At 33.1% G+C, this 25,210-nt stretch overlaps 2 protein-coding genes across 9 annotated transcripts; both read right to left on the reverse strand.

Moving 5' to 3' along the window:
- Window positions 1–287: 287 nt before the first annotated feature.
- Window positions 288–15,332, reverse strand: KDTA (KDO transferase A). Of its 8 annotated transcripts, none has more exons than XR_015789753.1 (16): window positions 15,052–15,325; window positions 14,758–14,851; window positions 14,504–14,546; window positions 13,688–13,810; window positions 13,418–13,537; window positions 13,269–13,347; window positions 12,977–13,093; window positions 12,420–12,517; window positions 11,894–11,984; window positions 11,064–11,183; window positions 10,891–10,961; window positions 9,614–9,815; window positions 8,630–9,504; window positions 987–1,038; window positions 631–835; window positions 288–540 (listed from the first exon to the last, which is right to left on the reverse strand). XR_015789753.1 is itself a non-coding variant. In XM_022288256.2 (13 exons), the coding sequence occupies exons 1-12, from the start codon at window positions 15,317–15,319 to the stop codon at window positions 9,642–9,644; spliced, it is 1,398 nt and encodes a 465-aa protein (XP_022143948.2). In that variant the 5' UTR covers window positions 15,320–15,325; the 3' UTR covers window positions 8,563–9,504; window positions 9,614–9,641. The 8 variants fall into 8 exon arrangements, 1 of the variants encoding a protein (XP_022143948.2); XR_015789754.1 differs by having other exon boundaries at window positions 987–1,058; XR_015789755.1 differs by having other exon boundaries at window positions 786–835; window positions 987–1,080.
- A 4,918-nt stretch (window positions 15,333–20,250) lies between these two features.
- LOC111013724 (uncharacterized) lies at window positions 20,251–21,717 on the reverse strand. Its single transcript, XM_022288239.2, has 5 exons — window positions 21,265–21,717; window positions 21,110–21,191; window positions 20,935–21,001; window positions 20,683–20,850; window positions 20,251–20,603 (listed from the first exon to the last, which is right to left on the reverse strand). The coding sequence occupies exons 1-5, from the start codon at window positions 21,506–21,508 to the stop codon at window positions 20,382–20,384; spliced, it is 783 nt and encodes a 260-aa protein (XP_022143931.1). The 5' UTR covers window positions 21,509–21,717; the 3' UTR covers window positions 20,251–20,381.
- Between the last annotated feature and the right edge of the window lie 3,493 nt (window positions 21,718–25,210).

Genomic DNA, 25,210 nt, shown 5'->3' on the forward strand with positions numbered 1-25,210 from the left:
ATCCAACATTTGTATCTCATCGTCTCATGCATATCAATTTCTATCTTAAAAAATCAAAATCTGTGCATTCTCCATTACATCATAATTAACACGAACTCTTAGAAAAATAGATCAAGAACCACATATTTACTATTCTTTATATACAAGGTACATAAAGCAACATAACATGGAAGAACTTAATGCAGAGCTAAAGAAATTTAGAGACGAAATCCACGACCGGGTCATGGAAGAATTGAATATTGAGCTAAAGAAAATAAGAGACGAGATTCAAGAACAAGTCATGGAGGTGCAGAATGTAGAGCTAAAGAAGATGAGACAAGACATCGATAATATTCAGGAGCAAGTCATGGAAATTTTAAATGTCTTAAAGAATATTGTTACAGTTGGGGATACTTCTCAACCTAACAATTTAGTCGAACCTCATAATAATTCACCACCTAGGTTGGACCCACCTCTTTGTCAACCAACAGAGAGCTTCCCCCAGCATAATTCATCACATGAAGCTCAGCTTTCCAAGAAAGACCAACAAGCTCCTACAATCTGTCAGGTTGAATTCACATTCCAAGATGGACAAACATCAAAGGCCACATACTCAGAGAAGTTAAAAGGTAAAGCAAAAGAAAATGCTACCAATAAAAATGCTGAAGAAACTGCAAGGAGATGGAGAGAGGCAAATGAACAACTGACAGTGCCTTTAATTGATAAAGAGCCACAAAATAAAAGCTTCATCAAAAGGAAAAATAAAGTCCAGACAGTAATCTCGAAGCGCAAGTGGAGGTACCAACAAGGATCTGCGGTATACAATCCGTCTACAGTACCCATAAACTCATCGGATCTGCAGAATGACCCACATCTAAGATTGTCAGCATTACCTAACGATCATAAGAGTAGGAGGCAACTAAAGCAAGAGAGTTTTCATCCAATCCCAATATCCTATATCGAGCTGTTATCAGAATTATTTCAAAGTCATCTACTAGCTCTAGTACCTGTAGAACCATTGCAGCCACCTTATCCAAAGTGGTACGACCCGCAAGTCCACTGTGATTACCATGCAGGAGCTGTAGGTCATTCAACTGAGAACTGTACTTCACCAAAGCATAAAGTGCAAGTTCTAATGAAGGCAGGATGGCTAAAGTTTTCAAAGGAAGATGGTCAACACATGAAGCACTAGAATCATGAGTGTACAAGATTATCAAAATCAATGCTGACCTATTGCTTTGCATTCTCAATAAAGTTTATTTCTGCTTTAAAGTCATCTTTGAGATTGCTTGCTAGTGTGAAAAAACGGCAATGAAGCTTTAGTCACCCATAATTTAGCTAAGTACTTGTAAAAAAGAATGTGAGTGTGTGGACATTGAGCTATTTTTCTTAAAAAAAAATAAGTAAAATCAAAGTCATACATTCAATCATGCATCACTCATATCATATCATTGGTTGAAAAACAAAAAAAAAATGTTTTCTTTGAAAGGCTCTCGATAAAAAGGAAATTACATGTTTTGAAATTTCTCAATAATATTTTTAATATGGTCTACTCTTATCATTCTTGTTAGTTGAGACTTTAGCAAGAATCAAACAATCATTGTAAGTCACTTGAAGGAAACGGGAAAAAGTGGAAAAATAAACAAAAAAGAAGTGGAAAAAAGAAATGAAAAATGGGAAAAAAATGAAAATGCGAATGCCTTCAAGGTCCTCAGTGAGATATAATCTTTTTCAAAACTCAACCATTTTTCCGGACTTTGTTGTCGGGCTAAATCCGTAACTCAAACCAATTTTATCTTGGTCTTCCTATTTCTTCTCATGTGCTAACCAGCAAACCATCAAATTTCATACTGGGGCAAGCATGTCTATTGAGGTGAGGAACCAAAATTACTCACTCCCTATAAAACCTTGAGCTTAGTCTGCTTTAAGCCTAATCTACCTTGAGCCTAGCTTACCGATATATGGTAAATATAGTCAACATTGAGAGTTGACCATTTGCTGCAAAAAAAATCATTTGCTCAGCCCGTCACATACAATTTTTGTGAGGAATATCAATATTTGCCTACTTACCGTAAAGGTCTTTTACCAAACCTGTCACATCTAATTGCATGGTAAATATCCAAAATTATCCACCTAGTGTTCCCCTGAGAACTTTGAAAGTAATAAAATAACATTGGGCTCTTATGATTGACTGCTTCATGAATTGGTACTTGTAGTTGCTCAAAATTTCCCTACTCCGACTTCCTTCTTTCACTTTATATTGTTCTTCTATCTTAATCCTTCGTCTGCTTTCTTCTTTTGAGTAAAAGTGATTCCAAGACCGATGATAATGATTTTGAGAATTGGGAAGTTAGCGACCTGACCAATAGTCTCAAGATCTCAGTCTCCTTTGATAAGTTTCATTTGAGAACAGTTTTTACTGGAGCAGTAGCAAAGACATAATTTGGAACAGCAATTAGAGTTGCAAAAGGTGACTACGCATGATCAACATTTTATATGTGATTGCACCCCTTTTTTATAAAAGGGTTGTGTCTGGCCGAAAAAAAAAGAAAAAAGAAAAAAAAACTTCGTCTAAGGCCATGACAGTGCTTTAGTTCAATGATTGGAGCAATCTTCTTTGCAAATCTTCAGACTGGGGCAAAGTCGAGCAATGCTACGTCGAGGAAAATTTGTAACTACATTATACAAAGCTTTGAGCCAAAGGTCATCTTCAGACTGATATTGTTACATTTCACCTCGCACAAAATCTTCTTCACTTTGAGAAAAAAAGAGGTTATTTGCATTCAAAAGTGGACTACACCAACTGCACTTCGGAGCTAAGGTTAAAAGAGAGCCTTACATTCAAAAAGTGGGTTGCAGCAACATAACCATAAAGTGAAGCTAAAGGCGAGAAAGAATATTTTTATCAAAGATCTTGAGCTAAAGGGGCAAGATACACGAGATGAACTCTTCGGGAGTTACGCAACCATTTCTCAAGGTCATCTATCCAAAGAAATTGAATCATTTCTATTCTTCTATTCATTTGATCATGCTCTAATCTCTGTCCAAAGCTTTTAAAAAAACATATTCTAGTCTCTTACTGTTCGAGAGATTTGACAAAATATCATTGAACTCTTGGTTTCCTTTTCTTTAAAAAGGAAGCTCGCTGACTTTTCTCATCGTTAAGCTTGATGGAAAATCATGATTTCCATCCTCGTTTGTTCATAAAGCCAGATCTATTTTCTTGTATCCAACATTCTTGTCAACTACAAGGCTGAGTTTATGAAGCAGTTTAATCAAGCAAGATGTATAATGTTATGGATTACTTTTTAATAGTTCTTTAAACTGGCACATGTGATACCTCTACAAAAGAATTCCCTTCCAAACCTGATATAGTTGATAAGTTACCTTGTATATCTCTTATCGAGTGAAGGCATTCATTCAAAAAAAAATAAAAAAGGAAAAAAGATTAACAATTGATGTGTTTCTTCCAATGTCAATATTACCTTTTCTTATTTGATTCTTTGCTAAATAATTGCTAATAAGAAGGATGAGAGTAGACAAAAAAGATAATATCTTTGCAAAATATGGAAAAACTTCTTGTTCTCTCAACCATATTTTCACAAATCATGCATTCACTTCACTTACGTGCATATTCTTCAAAAAAAAAAAAATTGTTTTCATATCATGGTTAGATTATGAAATTTTAGGTATCATGCATTGGGCATTCATAATCACATTCCATTAGTATCATGCATATATGTTGCATTCTAGTTTTCATTAGGCATATACATTATTGCATCAGGCATTGAAGATCAAATTCATTGCTAAGCTAAATAAAAAGCAAATCATATGATATCACACATTTTTCAAGTGATAAGAATAAATGGAAGTAATAAATAAAACATTATTTGTCATTCATGACATTGGGGTAATACACATTTGTAGGTTCACCCATCCGTCATAAGATAATTGCACCAGAGATCACGCAGCAGCTTCTCGTGGAGCCTCCTGCGGATCTTTTTAGCTTTTCCTCGGCCTTTGGAGTTAGAGCTAGTTGATAAGCCACACTCAATTGCTAGCGACGGGGTACCCAATTTTCATTAGCTATTTCTGGCAGGAGCTCTTTCATTTATAAGGGGACGCAATTTAATATGAGTACAGATTTCCACCGCATCCATTCCTATTCCATACTTTATGATCTTTAGGCATTCCAGTCGTTGACTCCTCATGCCGCTACAGGCGTTTCTAGGACCGATCAACTTCTCACATGCACAGGTAGCTACGTAGTGTAGTGTTGGTTTGTTAGAATGAATTGGATTGGTCTAACCTCTCGCTCGGATGTTAGAATTTCGCTACGATAAGTACTCGATACTGTCATTGGAAGTTCGCATTAGCATGAACACGTGGTTTTAGTCTTATCGTCATGCGTCAAGTGCATATCTCATGCACTTAGCAAGTTTAAAAGAATCTCTAAACCCTGCACTTAGGTAAAGAGCTTTCAAGTAAATAAATCCCTTCAGCATTTTTTAGAAATTGCATTTTAATCTGTTGGAGCCAGTTTTCTACCTCACACGTTGCATTTTCTTATTGTAAGAGAAAAACATGCATGCCTTTAAATTTGTGAAGCCAAGTTTTATCTCCTTGGTATTTCGACTGCCTACCGAGCCAACGCCCGTTATGACAGAGCCAACCAAGATCTCCTTTGGTCTCGTTCCCATTATTTGTTTGAACTCACCTATATGTGTCTCGCTTAGCCTCATATTCCGACAAACTCCACGATAGCATGTCGTGATTCACGCTTACCTTAAAGAGCCGTCGGAGACCTTGTCGAGAATCCTATCGGAGACCTTGTCGATATATAGAAACCATTTGCCTCTATCCCAAGTACGCAAACGTTGTATTTTCTCTCAAATACAGCTCGGATTCTTTTTGACTTGAGCGTCGGAGTATATTCTTTTGCAGGTCTCCTGCTCAACACATTTCAGCTCATCCTTAAGGTCATAATTCCGTCCGAGCCGAGCTCGTAAGCTTGGTAATTTTTGTGATCAAACATTTATCTTCGGTTAAATCGAACCCGATCCAAGTCGAGGTCGAAGCTTGTTATTAAAGTCATGTCCTTTGCATTTTATCTTTTGGTTAAATCGAACTCGATCCAAATCGAGGTCGAAGCCTATTGTTAAAGTCAGGTCCGTCGCATTTTATCATTCGGTTAAATCGAACCCGATCCAAGTCGAGGTCGAAGCCTGTTGTTAAAGCCAGATCCGTTGCATTTTATCATTCGGTTAAATCGGACCTGATACAAGTCGAGGTCGAAGCCTGTTGTTAAAGCCAGGTCCTTTGCATTTTATCATTTGGTTAAATCGAACCCGATCCAAGTCGAGGTCGAAGCCTGTTGTTAAAGCCAGGTCCTTTGCATTTTATCATTCGGTTAAATCGAACCCGATCCAAGTCGAGGTCGAAGCCTGTTGTTAAAGCCAGGTCCGTCGCATTTTATCATTCGGTTAAATCGGACCCGATCCAAGTCGAGGTCGAAGCCTGTTGTTAAAGCCAGGTCCATCGTATTTTATCATTTGGTTAAATCGAACCCGATCCAAGTCGAGGTCGAAGCCTGTTATTAAAGCCAGGTCCTTTGTATTTTATCTTTTGGTTAAATCGAACCCGATCCAAGTCGAGGTCGAAGCCTGTTGTTAAAGCCAGATCCGTTGCATTTTATCATTCGGTTAAATCGGACCCGATACAAGTCGAGGTCGAAGCCTGTTGTTAAAGCCAGGTCCTTTGCATTTTATCATTTGGTTAAATCGAACCCGATCCAAGTCGAGGTCGAAGCCTGTTGTTAAAGCCAGGTCTTTTGCATTTTATCATTCGGTTAAATCGAACCCGATCCAAGTCGAGGTCGAAGCCTGTTGTTAAAGCCAGGTCCGTCGCATTTTATCATTTGGTTAAATCGAACCCGATCCAAGTCGAGGTCGAAGCCTGTTGTTAAAGCCAGGTCCTTTACATTTTGTCATTCGGTTAAATCGAACCCGATCCAAGTCGAGGTCGAAGCCTGTTGTTAAAGCCAGGTCCGTCGCATTTTATCATTTGGTTAAATCGAACCCGATCCAAGTCGAGGTCGAAGCCTGTTGTTAAAGCCAGGTCCTTTACATTTTGTCATTCTGTTAAATCGAACCCGATCCAAGTCGAGGTCGAAGCCTGTTGTTAAAGCCAAGTCCATTGCATTTTACCATTTGGTTAAATCGAACCCGATCCAAGTCGAGGTCGAAGCCTGTTGTTAAAGTCAGGTCCATTGTATTTTCTCATTCGGTTAAATCGAACCCGATCCAAGTCGAGGTCGAAGCCTGTTGTTAAAGCCAGGTCCGTTACATTTTATCATTCGGTTAAATCGGACCCAATCCAAGTCGAGGTCGAAGCCTGTTGTTAAAGCCAGGTCCTTTGCATTTTATCATTCGGTTAAATCGAACCCGATCCAAGTCGAGGTCGAAGCCTGTTGTTAAAGCCAGGTCCTTTGCATTTTATCATTCGGTTAAATCAAACCCGATCCAAGTCGAGGTCGAAGCCTGTTGTTAAAGCCAGGTCCGTCGCATTTTATCATTTGGTTAAATCGAACCCGATCCAAGTCGAGGTCGAAGCCTGTTGTTAAAGCCAGATCTATTGCATTTTATCATTTGGTTAAATCGAACCCGATCCAAGATTGAGGTCGAAGCCTGTGTCAAGCCAGGTCCATCGCACTTATCATGTCAATTAAATCAAACTCGATCCAAGATCGAGGTTAAGGCTTGTATCAAGTACGAGGTTCTTTGCATGTCGGGATCCCGCCTAGTGTCCAGTTGGGTCCATCTCTATCTTGTCTTGTCTGAATAAAATTTTCGTCTTCCCAAATACTTTGTCTTTTGCCTTTGTCTACCCTTTTAGTTCTACAAGGATACACAAAGGGGGGCAAGCTGCAGACACCGTATTTGGTCCGGCTTTATTTTAGTTTTAGTTTTAATTATTTAATTTTATTTTATTAAATACTATAGAATTACTTTATTATTGGTTATAAGCTAAAGTTTAAATTAAATTAAAAAAAAATAAATTTTCTTTTAAAGAATTTGATTTAATATTAAAATAAAAGAAATAAAAAGATTTGATTTTATTTATAAATCTTGTTTTAAATAAATTTAGATTCTGTTTTGGTTAAAAATAAACATTTTGTTTTTCCTCCCGTTTTTCCTTCGTCAAAATCGAACGTTTTCCCTTCCCTCTTTTTCTCTGGTTTTTCTTGACTCATGCATGTTACTGTTATTTTTTTGGTATATTTAAAGGACACACAACACAGGAGGGGAGAAAAAACAGAGAGCACACAGAAGAATGATTTGGGTAAAGAAAATTTTTTATTTTTTATTTTTTATTTTTTCCCTTAGTCTCTGAAAGCGGTTCAATAGAACCAACACACAACATGACTCTGGTGCACACGACCTCCATTGCTGCCTTGAGACCATCCTCCGGTGATTGACCGACGACGACCAAGAGTCCAGCGACCCACTCTAACACGACGAACGACATCCATGGTAAAAATCTTTGCCCAGTATACCCCTACATTTCTTTTAATAATAAAAAAAATTTATTTTTAACAAAAAAATAAAAATTTTCTTTTTAAAGAAAATAAACTTTTTAAAATAAGTTTTGAAAAATAATGTAGATAATTTTTTTTAAAGTAAAATAAAATAACTTTTAAATAAAGTAACAAAAAGTTAATTTCATTCAAATAAAAGATTTTGCATTAAAGTTTTGTAAGTTAAAAATAATAATAATAATAGTTTTATAAACTAAATCTTTTAAAAATAAATTGGATTCTTTAAAATTTTCATTCAAAAGTTCTTAATAGAAAATTGTTTTCTAGGATTTGCTTTAATCTTGTAACATTTGTAATTTAAAATAAGTTGTTAGGAGAATGAAATCTTTTTTTAAATGATGATTATCATTTTAGAAAATATCTTAACAATTTGTTTTAAGTAAAATTTAATTTTTTTTAATTAGAAATAAAAGATTTTCTTGAAAAAAATCTTTTTAATGTCAAAATACATAAAAAAAATTAATTTTTTTTTAAATTCAACAAAATTCGTTTTTTTTAGTTTAAAAATTAAATTAGAACTTTTGTTTTTGTAAAAGAGTACAATGAGTGTTGACATAGTAGTAAGATGTTTGGTTTTTAATATACAGTCTTTGCATGCCTCTTTTTATTGTTTTTACTAAACAATTATTTTAAATAAAAGATTTCGTTTAGAGTTTTTTCCTTTTTTTTAAACAAAATTTAAAAATACAAAGTTTGTATTTTCAAAAAGAACATAGATTACATCCTAAAGTGGTGGCACCTTGGTGAGATGTTTAAATGATAACGCTTAAATCACGAGATCAAGTCTCAATGTGCCTTAAAATAATTTTTTTTTGTTAGTATTTTTTTTTACTAAATAATTATTTTGAAAACTCCAATGACGGGAATTGGAACCCTCCAATTTACTCGAGGTGCTTAATTTTTCTAATGGCCTCCGTGTCACTCATACATATTAATTCATATCTTATAACAAGGTGTGAATTAATATAACATGAGACATTTCGATCAAAACAAAAATATTTTTTTTCTTGGACCAAATAAAATAATAGGATAATTTATGATAGAATGTGGTACCGTTTTCGAACCGGTGTTGTAGGGTGCTAACACCTTCCCTACGATCAGTCGACTCCCGAACCAACAATCTTTTTTCGCAGACCTTGTCTTTATTTTTAGGTGACCAATCACACCTCGTACATGATTGGTAGCGACTCCAAACCCTTATCTCGAAAGAGACCCTTCAGGGGAATTACGTCGGCCGCTCCGCGTCGCGATGACGTTGCGACATCATGTATCCATGTGCAAAGATGACGAGGATAACAATTTTTCACGTGAGCCAAAGATTAAAAAAAAAATATTGCAAAACACTCAAAAAAATTATGACAATCTACTAAAATAACTAAAAAGTACTGAGCCCAAGAATAAAGAAAAATAGAAAGTATAAAACTTTCAAGATAGCCACTCTAATCAAGGGACAAAACAGCAATTTCATTTTGAGATGATACCATCCTAAGCTTACAATTTAAAATGGGGGAAAATTTTGTAAAATAATACATACAATTGCGTAACGTTTAAAATATAAAAATAACCCGTATGACAATTTAAGAAAATTTATAGCTTACTCTTTGTTCTCGAGTTTTAAGCAAAAATAAAATTAAAAAAAAAAAGCTCCTACCGTCAAATTTTCATCAATTACCAATGACATAAAGTCGTTTGGATACCAATACCATAACATTTCTACAACAATAACAATTTTTGTTTATTGCTTATGGTAATTTTATAAATTACATAAAAAGTTTTAATTAAATAAACAATAAACCCACCAAAAATTACTCAAACAGAAACTCCCAAAATACCTCAGATTCTCCTTTCGAAAATACCCCGTAAAGGGACGCACTGCCAATGGACCAACATTTCCTTTTTGGTCCACCAGAGCCAGCCAATATAGGGTCCTGGTTCAATTTGATGTTAAAGAAAAAGTTGAATTCCAAGATTGTGATGCAAAATGACAATAGTTACAACAAGAAACATCTTATCGATGAATGTTCAAGAAATTTTCACCTGCATTTTCTGGCTGTATGTATGTCGTCTATCCAAATGCACTTCTCAGTACATTGGAATTTAGAGAGTTCCAAATGCCCACAACAATGCCACTCGCCAAAGCCTGCTGCGCTTGTTTTGCGGCCATTCGGTGTGCTTCCAAAATTTTGTCATCTTTAAAGAGGTTTCTGAGAGCCTCTTCAAGGTCTAGTTTTCCATGAACCTGAATCAGTTGAACATAAAATTGATAATAAAGGCCAGTCAGAAAGGATCAAGTAAGAAAGTTCAGAATTATTAAGATACAGTGTTTTATTACTTTTTACAATATGTCAAGAGACTAGTTCAATATTAAAATAACTATTAGCAGTATGTTCGATGAGGTTTACTGTTAAATTGCTTTGGAGATCTGTTGTTACAGCTTGCATTATAGGTTACTTAGCATTGTTTTAAAATATGAAAGAATGGCATTTCATTAAACCAATGAAATATACAAAATAGGGAGAGGACAGTCTCAAACCGAGGCAAAAGGAAGTTATCAAAAGACCTTTCCGATTATCTCAAATACTAGAAATAGAGGATTGCTCATCTTGCACCTAGAGTTAGCTAATAAAAACTATCTAGAACAGAGAGTTGTTCCTTTTCTTTTTCCAAAGCAAAAAAGAAAATAATAATAATTCTGATATATATGTGTGTGTATATATTTTTTAATTTCAAGCGATCTAATGAAAGAGCACCATTTTTGAAACTCAGCATCCTTAATTTCTTCTAAATTTTGGATTTTGATAGGATGATAAGCATTCCAAAATCAGGCCCATGGCTGGAACTTATCAGTTGAGAGAACATAAAATTGGGAAAGAGGCTGAAGAAAGAATATTGGCCTATCCAACTATCTTTCCAGAACTAAAACTATACCGAGTGAAAACTATATTAGGAGCAAGCATATACATGGTAGACTTAATGGAGAATGATAGAAAATTTCACATGAACCGTCCATCCATATGAACCCATCAAACCAGCAGAACTGACATTAAAAATCAAATTAACTGGCATGACTTCACCTATGCATGATATAAAGGACATATCAAGATCTTAAGTTAAAATTCTGATGGTAAATACTTGGATTAATAAGAGATGTCATGAGGTAGATAGCCAAACTTGAAATATTCCAATGACTCAACGTTAAGGGTCCAGATAAAAAGTGTCCACAATCTTAATCCAAGTCAGAGCGCTAAATTCCAAAGAAACAAGGAAATGTAAAGGGGGAAAAGATTTTCTGGGGGAAAAGATTTTCTGTTCACCTGCAAAACTGACATTCGATTAAACTGCTGCATTTTAACCACCATGCTTGAGAAATGGCCAATATGTGGACCTGGAAACGGAAAAAGAAATCAGTCCCTGAGTATAAGAGGTTGAAGAAGCTAAAGGATGATGAGTACAAGAAGTCATAAAGGCTACGGCAGCAAATACTCGCCGGTCAAAACAGCACAGCCAGCTGCAGCAGCTTCTGATATGTTATGACCAGCAAGGCCAGGCAAGAAGGATCCTCCAACCACAGCAATGGGAGTTATCCCATATAAATATCTTAGTTCACCTAAAGAGCACGTGGAAATCACATTCAGCAGATTTATCCAAAAGTAAGTAAAACATACAGCCTAAGTTTTGAATTTAACCATTCAAGAAAAGAAAGAATATTTTCCTATGGCCCACAAAATAAGACAGTAATCAAATGATAAGTGTTAACTGCAGCATGTCGTTGATGTCAAAGTTACTCTGAAATGCACAGTTACAGATTTACAAGCATTCTACCACCATTGTAGTCCATCAACCTCACAAACTATAGCATCCAGAGGTAGAGTGTGACAACTCAAGCCTTAAACAGAAGAGATTTTCTAGGAACCAAATTATTGATCATACCTCTGATCTCTTTCCCTTCTGGTATCCCCACTACTTTTTCTTTGTATTGCAAAGCCTTCCATCTTCATGTTTTACCATTTAAGCATCTAATTACCTTATGTACCTTTTCTATACTTCTCTTTTTGATGGAAAAGACCTTACTACTTACCAAAACATAAAAATATTTTTCAAATAATTGAGAGTCTCTCATTAGCTAACCAGAGGTTTTTCCCTCCAAAGTTATGGCCATGCCATTTCGTAAATAGATAATAACACAATGAAAAAAACCTATAGACTATATCTTTATATATCTAATATCTGTAGAAGCTTATTAGTTATTTCCACAAAAGGAGGATGAATACAAGCAGAAAGTTGAATGAAACACCAAAAGATATAGACATTTCATACCTAGTGTATCTACAACATATATATTAGCTCCTGATGTAATGTTTCCACCTTGAGACCTCAAAACTACATTTTGCCCTTCTTTCTGCATCGCCTGTGCTAATTAAAATGGAAATACAAAAATTAAACATGGAGCAAATCATTGCAAGATAGCTACACATGTCAAAAATCATACTTACAAAGAAAACTAACAAGTACAGGTCTATATCTATACAGCAGCTGAACATATAATGATCATTAATAGATATTCCTAAAACCAAACATTTTACTTAAAATATATTGGTCTATCAAATCGTTAATTTAAGGATTCCCACCCCCCCCCCCCCCCCCCACATCAAGTATAGTCTTACATGAGTCACACAATATGATTGGCTTAAAAATTTGTTCAAGTGCATAAACAAGACTAGAAAAACCTAGCAAAGAGACTATTAAGGCATAAGTGTATGTTCCATAAAAAGTCGTCTAATTTTCAATATCAATACTGTATAGTACAGTGCCAATGAATCAAAATGAAAAATACGAAACCTACTTGTGCAATCTCTTTTCCATGTTGTGGATGTCGAGGTACGATAATAGTCACTAGATTTGGGTGTGCTTGTAAGAGCATGTGGTGAACTTCAAGTATAACTGCAGAATGAGAAACTTAACAAATATTAATTTCATTATAGAGCATAAAACTTTATTTCTACGTGCTCTTACAATAAATAATGTGTGATTTTGTCACAGAGAAGCAAGTCTGAAAGACAAAAAAAAAACTAATGCTCCAAGATATAGTTATCAAAACTATTCAACTTGGCGCTCATCATTGAGATGGGCCCATCAGCTCGATAACAACAAGTATTAACTCAAAAGGGATACCAAAATATAAACAAAAGGCCATAAATATGACACACATCAAAGGGTAAAGGCATTTCTCAACAAATGCAAAAAGGGAAAAAATTGATACCTTTGTAGTCTAGCAGATTCCAACAAAAAATTCATAAAGGCCACATCATAATATTTGATCGTATACATTAGAAATTTAGAAAAATTTACACGTGCATAACTTGATTTCTGGGAGAACTAAAATAAAAGGAGGAAAATAACCTTCTTCTTCTCCTCTATGTATGGACGAGGCCATCCAAACTTGTCTTTCAGCCAATTGTGCTCTTAGATTTTCAACTTTTTTAATCTCTTCCTCAGACATTCCACCATCTTCAACCGCTGAATAGAAAAGTTTGAAATCCAACCTAAGTCAACAGTTTAAATATTGAAAGAAGACCAATGAATTCAGTGAAAGTAATAATGAAAATCGCGTGGCTTGATGAACCATGCACTCGTTTCACGACTACAGACTTTTTGTTCCACCATATCAGAAGAAAAGGTTCATCGTGTATACCGAATTTCAGATCACCAGCAAAGCTGATGATCAGGGGTGGAGCCTGAAGTAGCTGGAACTGAATAGCCTGTAAGTTGCTCTATAACACAACAAAATAAATGACACAGAAAAAAGATGAGTTATATAAAGCAAAGTTTGAATGTCCATACCAACGGGAGAATCAATGAGAACTTTGACAGCATAAAAGAAATCAGGGGAAGGAGCACCGGTGCTGACCAACGCTTAAAGGACCTAGGAGACATCCGAGCATTTAACAATACCATAGTAATCTGAGGAGAGTAATGGCAAGTGTAAAAATCTAAAGCATCAACAATATAATTTGACTTTATGAAGAAAAAGCATTTATAAGGGAAATAATATTAACATAGCACGATAGCATTATCAAGATAATCATATGTCTCAATGATATGACAACTTACACCATGCTGTGAAGCACCCAAGATAAGATTAGGCCAAAGTTCACTCTCCATTATCATGATAACTTTTGGCTTCCAATATGAGATGAAATTGTCCATGGCAGCAGCTGTATCAAGTGGAGCAAACTGATTCGTACAAAAATATGTGATTGCCATAACAAGTATATCTAGATGGTTCAAGACATGTCAAAACCACAAAATTAAAAAATAAAATGATTAATCTTCAGAAAAGGTCAGTATATCATCCTTGAGAGAGAGAATAAAAGGATAAAATATTTTGATAGAATATACTTTCAAGTAATTTATGTACTGAGTTGTAAATAAGAAGGAAAACAAGAAGTCTTGACACATAGCAAGAGATAGAATAGAAGAAATAGTCTCACTTATCTGGATCAAATTCAGGTATCTTAATTCGAGAATATTATAATAGTAACCTTAGTCGAGCTTTTATAAATCTAACATCTTGTCGATAGGGAAATGCAGGATAAACTTGGGGTTTTCACAAAAAATAGTCTCACTACATTCCTCCTGACCCTAAATCCCGTAGTTCTTTACAAAAAAACGGTCAACAGACGGCAACTCTATGTGCCAAGAAAAAAAATGTCCCCGGTCATACATAAAACAAATATGTAAAACATTTCACAGAAAACATGTGGTATCATGGAATTGGAAGAAACGTTTTGAAAAAAGACAAAGGGACACTGCATCAACATAAAGAAACCAACATTGCATGCAACGTTCCGAAGCCCTAATATAAATGCAATTACGGTCCTATACAACTTTCGGTTAAGGAAAGAGAGGGGCATAAAAAATGAGTACCTGATATATGACACCAGTAGGGAGACAATTCTTCACTACCTGACTGCATAAGAAGGAAATATAATTAAGTCCTCGTACAGACTTTTCGAGTTCCCTTCTATTCATAGTTACATAATTCTATCCATAAACAATGCTGGAGCTCCTAATTTCATCTAAGCCTACAATTCGACGATAAAAATCAGGCAGGACTTCACCGGGAGCAGTTTCTAGGGAGTAACAAACCGAGAAATAAAAAAGAGGAGACTCATTCTTACAAGGCAGAATAAGTGGTTGTTGTCATCAAAATGATCAGATCAGGCCTCCTCTGAATACATTGCTTGATTATAGGAACAGTAGCCAAACCTTCTCCTGCTCGGGAATCAGAAAGCACGTAAGACACTAACTACAGACTACAAAGTATACAATCAATCTATACTCTATTCGACTACCGATAAAAACACCACCGATTTCCGGAACAAATTTTGGTTTAATTCGAAGTTTCTCCGTCAGGAGTTGGAAATGCAGATGTATAATCCGAAATGGTACAGTGATAGAGAAGGAATGGGAACCTAAAGAAACGGCATGGAACCAGAGGAGTGGACCGGGAGGGCGCGGATGTGAAGGGCTACCGAGACGCTCGGGCCATCGGAGGGGGTGTTCGAGGCCACGAAGCACGCGCCATCGAAGGTGAAGGTACAGCAATGGTGAGAGGCCGTAGCTGAATGCCCTGTATACTTTATAGAGCAGCTTCCCCTTCGTTGCCGTTGCCGCCATTCTTCTTTTCATAAGAGCTGGCCGTGCGATCGTGATCCGGAATCGTATGAGCGGTTCAAACATGGGCCCTTTACCGCACCTATTTTATACAAGTTCTCATAGCTAAAAAAACCTTTAAGATAATACCAAAATTTAATGCAAAATTGGCTTCATTGCTGGTACTTGTTAAATAATAACCCAGTAAAGTTTTCATTTGGTCGAATAACTCCCCTCTCGAAAATTATTTTTTCTAACAATAGATTTGCTCGAATTACTCACCTCGCTTAAAAAACCATCAAGCAACACAACATCTTTGTTAAACGAAGCACATAGAATATTTATATATTATAAAAGTTGACTTCATCTAAAATACATTACAAGATATAGAATCTTGGGCAAGTTTGCATGAATCTCAAGCGAGATTTATGAATTTTGGACGATATCTATGCAATTTCGAGTGAGATTCAAGTCCAATATTTGTGGTAATTTAATTTCAACAACCTCAAATTAAAAAGAAAATAAAGGAGTCCAGATTTATGCAATATAGATTGAAATCCGAGATTTACTTCTATTTTAATTTCAACAAATAGTAGACCCTCTTTAACTTGGTAAGAACAACACACCAATTTCCTTTTTTTTTTTTTTTTTGTAATACTGAATCTCTCTTTCACTATTATAACAAAAACTCAAGAATTTTGAAAGAAAACAATAAAAAAAAAATAGAGAGGTGAAAGAAATAGAAACAAAACAAATGGTATTTTGTACTTCCAAAATCGGATGTCAAACAACTTTCATATAGAAGAAGAGCTTTCGGTGTTTCAGGCGAAGAAGAGAAAGAGGGAGAAATGGGAACAAAATATTTTTTTTGACTGTACAAATGTAATTTCAATTATTTTTAAATTAATTAAAATAATCAATAAGTTAGAAAAACAATTTTAGAATGATGAATTATTTGAGCAAAAAGAAAATCCAAGAGGGTCAGTTGGATTCCTGACACCTATTTACCGTGATTATTTATTTATTTTTTTAATAATAATCCAATTGCAAAAAATGTCGATGGAAAAATATTGGTCTTAATTTTAAGAAAACGAAATATTTATATTCAAATCAATGATGCTAATATATAGAATAGTGCTTCAGTCTTTCGTATAAATTTATTTTAATTAAACATTCATAAGTGTGAATAATGAATTATATTAATACAAAAATATATTGTTTCAAAAAAATTATATTTTGTTATTTACAAAATGTCATACTTGTCACTTTTTTAATATAACCTAAATGTGACTTTTGTTAGTGTATTTTACATAATAGTTGAATTTGATTTTGATAACACTATTTTTGTAAATTTTATTCTACATTTAAAAATAAATTTTTTATGTAAATCTTTCTAAAACTTTTTAATTAAGTTGTTCTATAAAAAAACATATGGTTAAGTATAAAATTGATATGTTAGTTAAATTACTATTTTTTTAATGTACTTCGATGTGTGAGCAGAAGAAAAATAATAGACTTTGAACACACGTTGAATTTTGTTTTACCGGTGGATTAAGTTGCATGCATATAACATTCAAGGGGTAAATATCAGTCCCCTCTATTTCTGCAATATAATTTGGTTCCTACGTTGCTATTTTCTTTTATATAATAACAAATAGTAACAAAATAAATTTGGACAAAAACTAAATAACAAAAAAAGTTTCTACCCCATATTCTTCTCTCGCGAGTGTGCAAGATTCCAGATTAGGAAATTGGCAATCCACGTGTCTTTTCTTAAAAAATAGATCTCTATTACATTTATATACTTCTTTATTAATAGTTAACTATTTTATTTTATTTATGATGGTTATAAAAATTAAAATTGTAGCGGTTTCCCAATGATTAGCGAAATCGCACCAAGATAATTAATTTGTTTCGATTATGCAAATAAATCGAATTTCGTTTTATTCAATGTAATTGAATATTTAGAATTCAAAATATCTAAAAAATGGAATGAAATTTTTGTAATTTGTAATATTTAATTAAAGATAATAGTATGTGTGTGATTTATTAAAGATGAGAGGGGTAATATAGTCTAAAAATATTTTTTTAGATGCATGCTTTTTCAGGTTCAATTGTCAATATTCAACTGAGATATTTATGGTAGCTCAACCAGACTCGACCTAAGGTACAGGTAAATGAGTCAAATAAGACAATTGCTAAGTCCCAATTTTATAAGGCTCCATACTTTTCATAGAACCTATAATATATATACATTATGTTCTATTTATTTTAATTTGTAAAATAATATGTTTTCCATAAAAATTAATTTATTTTCTTATAATATTGAAATTATAAACCAATAAGATACACCATTCTCTAAAAAAAATCTTTAATTAAAGCAAATTCTTTTAGAATTCACCGTCAATCCATTTATAAATTTAGATAATACATTGATATTTTATATTAAGGTCTATCTACTAAAATTTTACTCAAAGGCCACATATCTTTTGAGCCTCTCCCGAGTCCAACTCTAACCTGTAGTGCAAGATAAGAGGTTATTTGGCGGTTATGTTGAGTGCAGATGATTCTTGGGGAACACACAGGTTATTTAGGGGTTGGTTATATTGAGTCCAGATGATTCTTGGGAGAACGTATATGTATTGGTGGACAATTTTTGGTGGACAATTTGCGGGATTTATTCACGGCTAGCTCAATCATCTCAGTCTGATTCTTCTCTCTTTGTATTCGTATGGGGTCAGTATAGTGACATTGTGGATTATATTAATTATTTGTATAGTGTCATTGTGGGTTATATTAATTATTTGTTGGGTTGGGTAATTAATTTTTGTACGTCCAATTTGGAATATACAAGTTGTATTGGTATGTATGGACAAATGCATCATTGAAATTATACGTGGTCATAATCCACACTTCAATATGTCTGCATCATCTGTAACAAATCATGTGTCTGCATCATTTTAACAAATCTCTAAGATGCGTGAAATATTATTAATGAGCTTTTTGTTTTTTTTGTTTTTTGTTTTTTTATTAATTTTATAAATTTACATGGAAAAACTATCTCAAGCAAGAGTAGTTGCAATTTCTGAAATTAAAACCTCACTATTTATGATATGAAAATAAAAGCTAAGTTGATGATTGGGAGAAATAATAATTGAAGGCTTCCAAATGAGATGAATTGTTTCCATGTATAGTTAGTTCGACGATTGATTTGGTGGCAGCGACTCATACTCAGGTCCGACCTAAAGTACAGGCGGTTGATTGCCTAAACCCCAAATTTTAAAAGGCTTCGTATTTTTTATAGAACATACAATATATGTACTAGTATAGTATTGTCTTCTATTTATTTCAATTTATAAATGTAATTTATAACATAAAATCATATATTTTCTATATAAATTATTTTCTTATAATATTGAAATTACAAATTAATAATAATATATACAATTCTCTAAGACAAACGTTGAATTGAAAATCTTTTTTGAAAACTCAATGAGCCGATAAATTTCTCTCAATTTCAATGGGCTAACTTATCATATTTGTATACTTTTATTTTTATTCACAATTAAATCTTTTCAAATTTAATTAGATAAAATTCAATCATTAATATAACCACTCTTTCAAGTTTCAAATCACATTATATTTTTATCTGGTTTTAATTTTTTTTTATATTAATATAACCATGCACACAACTATCCAACTTGTGGCACTCGCTCCGAAGACCCATCCTACCGCCACTCAAAACCAACTCATTTTTACTCAATTAAGTAACGACTGCTGTGGGGGGAATACAAAATTCACTTACGTTGGGTATCAACTTCTTGGTGGATACGATCACCATTAATAACAGTGAACTTAGATTATTATTATTATTATTATTTTAATTTTGATTTGATTGAGTTTGTGTGGCAGGGAAATTGAGGACGTGGGACATTGTAACAAAACTGGTGTTATTGTTGGGTATGAAGTGATGGTGGTAAGTATATTGGTTGGTTTCCACAGCCGCTCTTTCTCAATCAAGCTTTCGAGGATTTATCACATTCCGGGTAACAACCAAGTTTCCGAGTTATTATTGTATTATTTCTTAATTAACTTAAAAGTCCAACATAAACAATTTTAATTATATTCATGATGATATTTTTGAATTATAGGACGAGTGAACAATACTATCGGAGTATTTACATGTAGAGTGAGGATGAGTAGGCAGCCAATCCCAACCCCGGCCGGGTTCATTAAAGGCACTTAACCCATCCAGGTCAGCACTCAGCCCCAACTAAATCCCTCTTTTAATTAATTTCCATCTCTTTATTAATTAATCATTTAATTTATGTTGGGTTGGGTAATTAATTTGAAAGATTGTGTGAAAAATTAAAAAGTTTAAAAGATTTTTCAAAGGGTAAGAGGTTGAATTCATCTTTTACCAATCATCCTTGCAAATAATTTACAGAACTTTACCCACCAACAATTTATAAATTTAGTGTAAAATGGGAATCTATAAATTAATGCAAAATGGGAGAGAAGGTGATATTTTGTTTTCTTAAATATATTATATCAAAATTTTACATTTCTTATTTTGACTATAACTAAAAATTTGATAGAATTAACACTAACTTTAACTATAATTTAATATACACCAATTAGAAACACGTCCATCTTTACTATTTCATTTTAAAGTATAAATAATTTTTAAAAAAGATAGTTAATAACGATAGTATAAACTAATTTTTAAGAATTATAATATAAATTGATTTTTAAAAAATTCAAGAGGTTAATTTCAAACTTGAATTAAAGTAAATTATTAAAATAATTTTCCATACTTCAATAATCAAATATCAAATTAGACCTTTACAATTTGTCAAGATATTAATTGATTAAATTAAATAATACAAATTAGGAAAATCTGTTGAAGAAACATTCATACGGGCTGTGATTTAAGGAGGGATTTGAGATTGGTGACTTTGCAGGCTGTGATTGGAACATTGATACAAAGTAAATATGAAAACATAAATATTCCCATAAACGACATTTACTCGAGAGCTATCTTCTTCTCTAGTTTCTATGGCAAGCAATTGAGTTATATTCCATTTTTATAAGAACTAAACAACTCTTAAAACACATAAATCAAAAACAAAAGGGATGTAATCAGCCATCAGCTTCTCTGATATTTTCGAATGATTTTGGAGTAAAAATCCCAGTTTGGATGTCGAGGAGAAATTGCAGGCTTTCCAAAGGGATTCCCTTTGACAAAACCAGGAACATCCTCTGCCTCAGCCAATTTTTCAAGGTACAATCTCAGATCACTTCCACATTTAAAACCCCCGTCTTCAACATCATCTGCTTTGTACTCGTTTGGGAATATGGCAGTGTGAGGCTGCACAAACAAACCCAATTCATTTCATTACACAATTGTTCAACAAACCAATTTGATTTGAAAAAAGTTGAAATCTTACAGGGTTTAACAGAGCTTTGTAAGGCTCTTTGTCGATCAACAATGTGTTGGATGAAGAAAATTTTGTTAGAGTTCTCAACAGCCACACTTTCTTCAATTCCTTTAAAAAGATGGGCCTTTCCTTCTTCTCCAGGTCAAAAAAACAGGTTCTGGTGCACTCTGTTTGGTCCTGTAAAACCCAGCCCAAAACAACACAATTTTTAAGCCCATAAAACACCAAAACTTCCAACATATTTCCAACATATTTACATACCCAAGCAAACAAAAGCTTCCCTCTGAGTCCTATCATTATAGAATCCAAAGCATTGTTCATATACCATCTGCTTTTGAAATAAGCATTAGTTACTCGTAAACTGAATGGCAGATCAGCAAAGAATCAAGACAGGAAGGGATTTGTTTTAATGGGTTTGGTTTGAATTGTGACTCACTCTCTTGCTGAAGACCATATTCCCACTTCAAACCTCTCCAAGCAAAACTTGATGAATTCTTCACAGTGTGGCCTCTTATAAACTGCCAACGACAGAGAAATTAAGAGAGAGGAAATTAGAAAACATGGGAAAAAATTGAGAGTATTTTTCAGGACCATGGAAACTCCCATATGAAGCATCAGGGCAAGTGCGGCGTTTAGGAAATTTGGATCTGTCGTAACGAAAGACTCTGTGGCATAAAAATCCACCGAGTCCCAAAATCAGAAGCTTCTTTTTGGGGCCGAGGTTCAGTTTTTGCAGTGACAGTTCTAAGTGAAGTTCTTCCCCTTCATCTCCACGCTCGTCTTCTTCTTCTTCTCCACTGAGCAGAGCTTTATTTTTGGATGATGTTTCTGCCATTTTTCAGCCGTATGATATATGATATGATCAATCCCGTCGAAGGTGAATGAGTTCAGTTTCTAATTTATTTATAATGGTGGAATTTTCGACTTTCCAACTTCTCTGTAAGAAACTATTTTGGATTCCAATGTTGGTTTTTCACTTTTTCCGATGATGGATAACGCGGAATCTGTTTAACTTCTGCGCTTTGATTGTCCTCTGCTTTGATATCCGTTCTGTTTTATGAATTTTTTGTTTCCTTTTTCTTCTTCCATAAAAGAAATTTAATGATTTGTGTTGTGCTAAGTTTTGTTTATATTATATATAAATAATGACATGCTAAATGTGACTTTCGGGCTCTAATGTTAGGGTTTTTTTTCCTTTTAATTTTAAAAGTCTAGTGTGTATATATATTTTTAGTACAACGTGGGGGATTATCGAACTCACAACCTCTATACCAAAAGTTTAACATATTAATTTCTTTATCAACTAATTATTTACTATATTAAAATGGTGAGGAAAATTGCGGTGAATAAAAAAAAAAATCTTTTATGTATTTCAAAATATGTCACATTTTTAAATTTTCAAATATATCAAAAAAAAATTAGAATTATGATATTGGAATGTTTGATTATTACAATTTTTCCCTTTCTATTTTTATTATATCAGTAGTATATCATATACTCATATTAGTAGTATATTAGATGTATATCATATACATATTGCAAGTATATCACACATTCGTTTTATATGTATATCACATTCATATTATACAAATACTCATTTCAATATCACATACATATACTAATAGTCAAATATATTACGTATATATTACATATGTATATCATTTGGATAAAGTTGTCATTTTAAAATTTGACCTCCATTTTTTTTTTTTTAAATGTTATATTTGAGAAAACTAAATGTGGTTGTTATTTTACTAATTTTACTAAATATTTTTGCCATATTTGCAACGGTCCCAAATAATTTAGATATATGGATATAGAATTGGTAACTTTTAAAAGGTTGTATTGGTATACAACACTTTAAATGAGTTAAATTTCTATCCTGTAGTAAGTAAATTTAAGTTAAGAATGATACCATAGGTTTTAGTATTTTTGGACATAACATCATTATTTTGTTAGTTAATTTTAATTTTTCTTTATTTTTAGTTCAACAAATGCATGTGCGAATTATCATACTGTCATTGATTTTTGAGATGATAATAGATGATTTATCCATTAAATTATGTTCAAACTAACCGTTAATTTTAATATTTTAGACAACAATAACTTGGAAACAACTATGCATAAAAAATGGAATTAAATTTTTAATTTGATAAAAAATTAGAGACCAAACCATGCTACATATTTATCAAATTTTGATCTTTTTTTTTAAATGATGAAACTATTATAAGAGAATAAAAATTGTTGGAAAAAACAAGATGCACATCTTATTTAACAACCAGTACTTCCAAAATTATATTGTCTCAAATTAATTTTTCATTTTCTTTAGCTGCTTTGATGTCATTGTTATTGAAAACCTTAATTATTTACACCAAGAAATTGGAACGAATGTCATATGAATATGGATCTTTCATAATTGGTAGACCATCGTTTGATCTTGTTTTTAAAGCCAACAAATTCTTCTCTATGACCTTTACCAAAGTTTTTATTTTTATTTATTTATTATTTCAAGATACCTTTTACAAAAGTGGATGACGTGGAATATACATCAATACTTTAACCTTATTGGTTGAAATTAAAATCAGATAAATTATTTATTTATTTCATCAGTTACATTCATCATATTTTTCTTTTGTGTTTTCTTCAACTGGGAGGAAGCAGCCCCCCTTGCCTCTTCATAATTATGTGAAGAAAAACAAGGGAAAATGGAGGGCTTGAAATATTTTTTTTATTGAATATACTTTTGATTTTACGTGAATTATTAATACTGATTGGACTTTTTTTTTCAAGGTTGAAACGATAAACAAGAAACAATAATAATACGTGATTCGAGTTGTATTCAATTTTCAAATCTTATTGATACGAGATCCTCTTCAAAATTATATATAAATCAAAAATAAAAACAGAGCTTATCAATAACATTATTATATTTATCCTTTGTGATGATTATTATTTTCTTTAATTCTAGAAACAATCTCAAAATATATATAATTTTTTAATAGCATAAACTTTAGATGAAGAAACATAATATATACAAGGAAACTTCAGCATCAACTTCCCTGAAAACATACGTGATTGTGATGGTAGGAGAAATTTGATAATTTAAGAATTAAATAATGGAGGAAAAATGACATTAGATTGTAGCTATATCAAGCTCCCAACACAAAAAGATATTAAAATATTTTGGTGGTTAAAATTGTGCCATTATAATATACAGAATTAGATGAAGCTTCCTTTGCCAGCAAAAAGGAAAGCCCCATCTCCCCCAACTTTTTCTTTCAATTGCCCACCATTCAAATATTTGTGGCCATCTTTTCCCTCATCATTTACTATTCCTTTTAATCCACATGCATTTCAATTTAATTTTACTAAACATGGTTTCGTCCCCTATCATTTTATTTACGACTAATCTAAATTTGTCTCAATGGATTAAAACATTTATTTAAAAAAAAAAAAAAAAAAGCGGTGAGAAACCATGTATTAGTGCTGTAATTAAATGGAGCATTAATTTGAAGATTTAGGTTTTTCAGTGAATTTAATGCAAGGATATTAAAGATCAGCAGGCATAAATGACTCAACTACCCTCTTTAAAACATCATTAAGATGGTCCAATCAGTGAGATCTAAAATAAAAGTTTTCTTCTTTTTTTTTTCTCTCTCTTTTGTGTGTTCTAATGAATTTAGCCCCCACAGGCGACAGGCGACAGGCGACAACCGAACGAGTCATAATCGGAAAACTTACCAAAAGCCTTAATTTTTGTCGCCAAATAAAGTTATTATTAATAATTAATATAAACTTTTCACGTTCTGCTTTGGGAATCGTATTCAAAGTATGCATGCTTCGGAATTTGCCTTCCTTTTTTTGCCCCATAAACTTTGAACTAATATTTTGAATAATATTTTTTATCCAATTAGGTTTTTATCTACTCTTAAATGCTTGTTATGATATTTGAACTTCATTCAGATTTAATTTTGAACTTCAAAATTGAAAAAGAAAAGAAAAAAAAAAACACACACACACGGAGTTTATGAACCATTATATTTAACACCCCATCACCATATAGGGACATTATACATTATTTTCATAATGCTTCCAAATTCCATGTGCAATGTATTAAATTAAAATAATAAAAAAGTACTAACGACAATGGTGTGCCTTATAAATTTGGTAATAAAAACGTGATTACAATACCTTTAAAAAGAAGAAGAATAAAAGTGGTGCATGCAGTTGAGATCGAACCCCAAAGGTCGAAGCCACTAGGGGCTTAGACACATAGAAGCCACTCTGCCCCTTCCTATTTCATAGTTCAAAGGTCAATCTGTATATATTAACCATATATTATACGAAGTTAGGAGCTCCAGCCTCCTGGACCCTTAATAAATCCGCCCCTGCCCACTAGTAACCAAAAAGTGGACAAAATAAAGCAAGAAATCTTTATTTTTATTTACAAAACAAAGATAAAGGATTTATTCCCTTTTTTTTTTTTTAAGTAAAAAGGATTTATTCCCTTAACCACATATATGGGAATTTCTTAATTTTT

This window comes from Momordica charantia (genome assembly GCF_013281855.1).
Source record: "Momordica charantia cultivar OHB3-1 chromosome 1 unlocalized genomic scaffold, Mcharantia_2.0 BLBB01000001.1, whole genome shotgun sequence".
Lineage (NCBI taxonomy): Eukaryota > Viridiplantae > Streptophyta > Magnoliopsida > Cucurbitales > Cucurbitaceae > Momordica > Momordica charantia.

Excerpts from the sequence above, each read along its gene's own strand:
- KDTA (XM_022288256.2), bottom strand. The coding sequence starts at position 15,319 with ATGTTTGAACCGCTCATACGATTCCGGATCACGATCGCACGGCCAGCT. Across the intron at positions 10,962-11,063 it reads TGGCTGTGCTGTTTTGACCG|GTCCACATATTGGCCATTTC; the intron begins GCGAGTATTTGC and ends TTCCGTTTCCAG. Across the intron at positions 9,816-10,890 it reads ATCGAATGTCAGTTTTGCAG|GTTCATGGAAAACTAGACCT; the intron begins GTGAACAGAAAA and ends CAACTGATTCAG.
- LOC111013724 (XM_022288239.2), bottom strand. The coding sequence starts at position 21,508 with ATGGCAGAAACATCATCCAAAAATAAAGCTCTGCTCAGTGGAGAAGAA. Across the intron at positions 20,851-20,934 it reads GGAAGCTTTTGTTTGCTTGG|GACCAAACAGAGTGCACCAG; the intron begins GTATGTAAATAT and ends TGGGTTTTACAG. Across the intron at positions 20,604-20,682 it reads ACAAAGCTCTGTTAAACCCT|CCTCACACTGCCATATTCCC; the intron begins GTAAGATTTCAA and ends TTGTTTGTGCAG.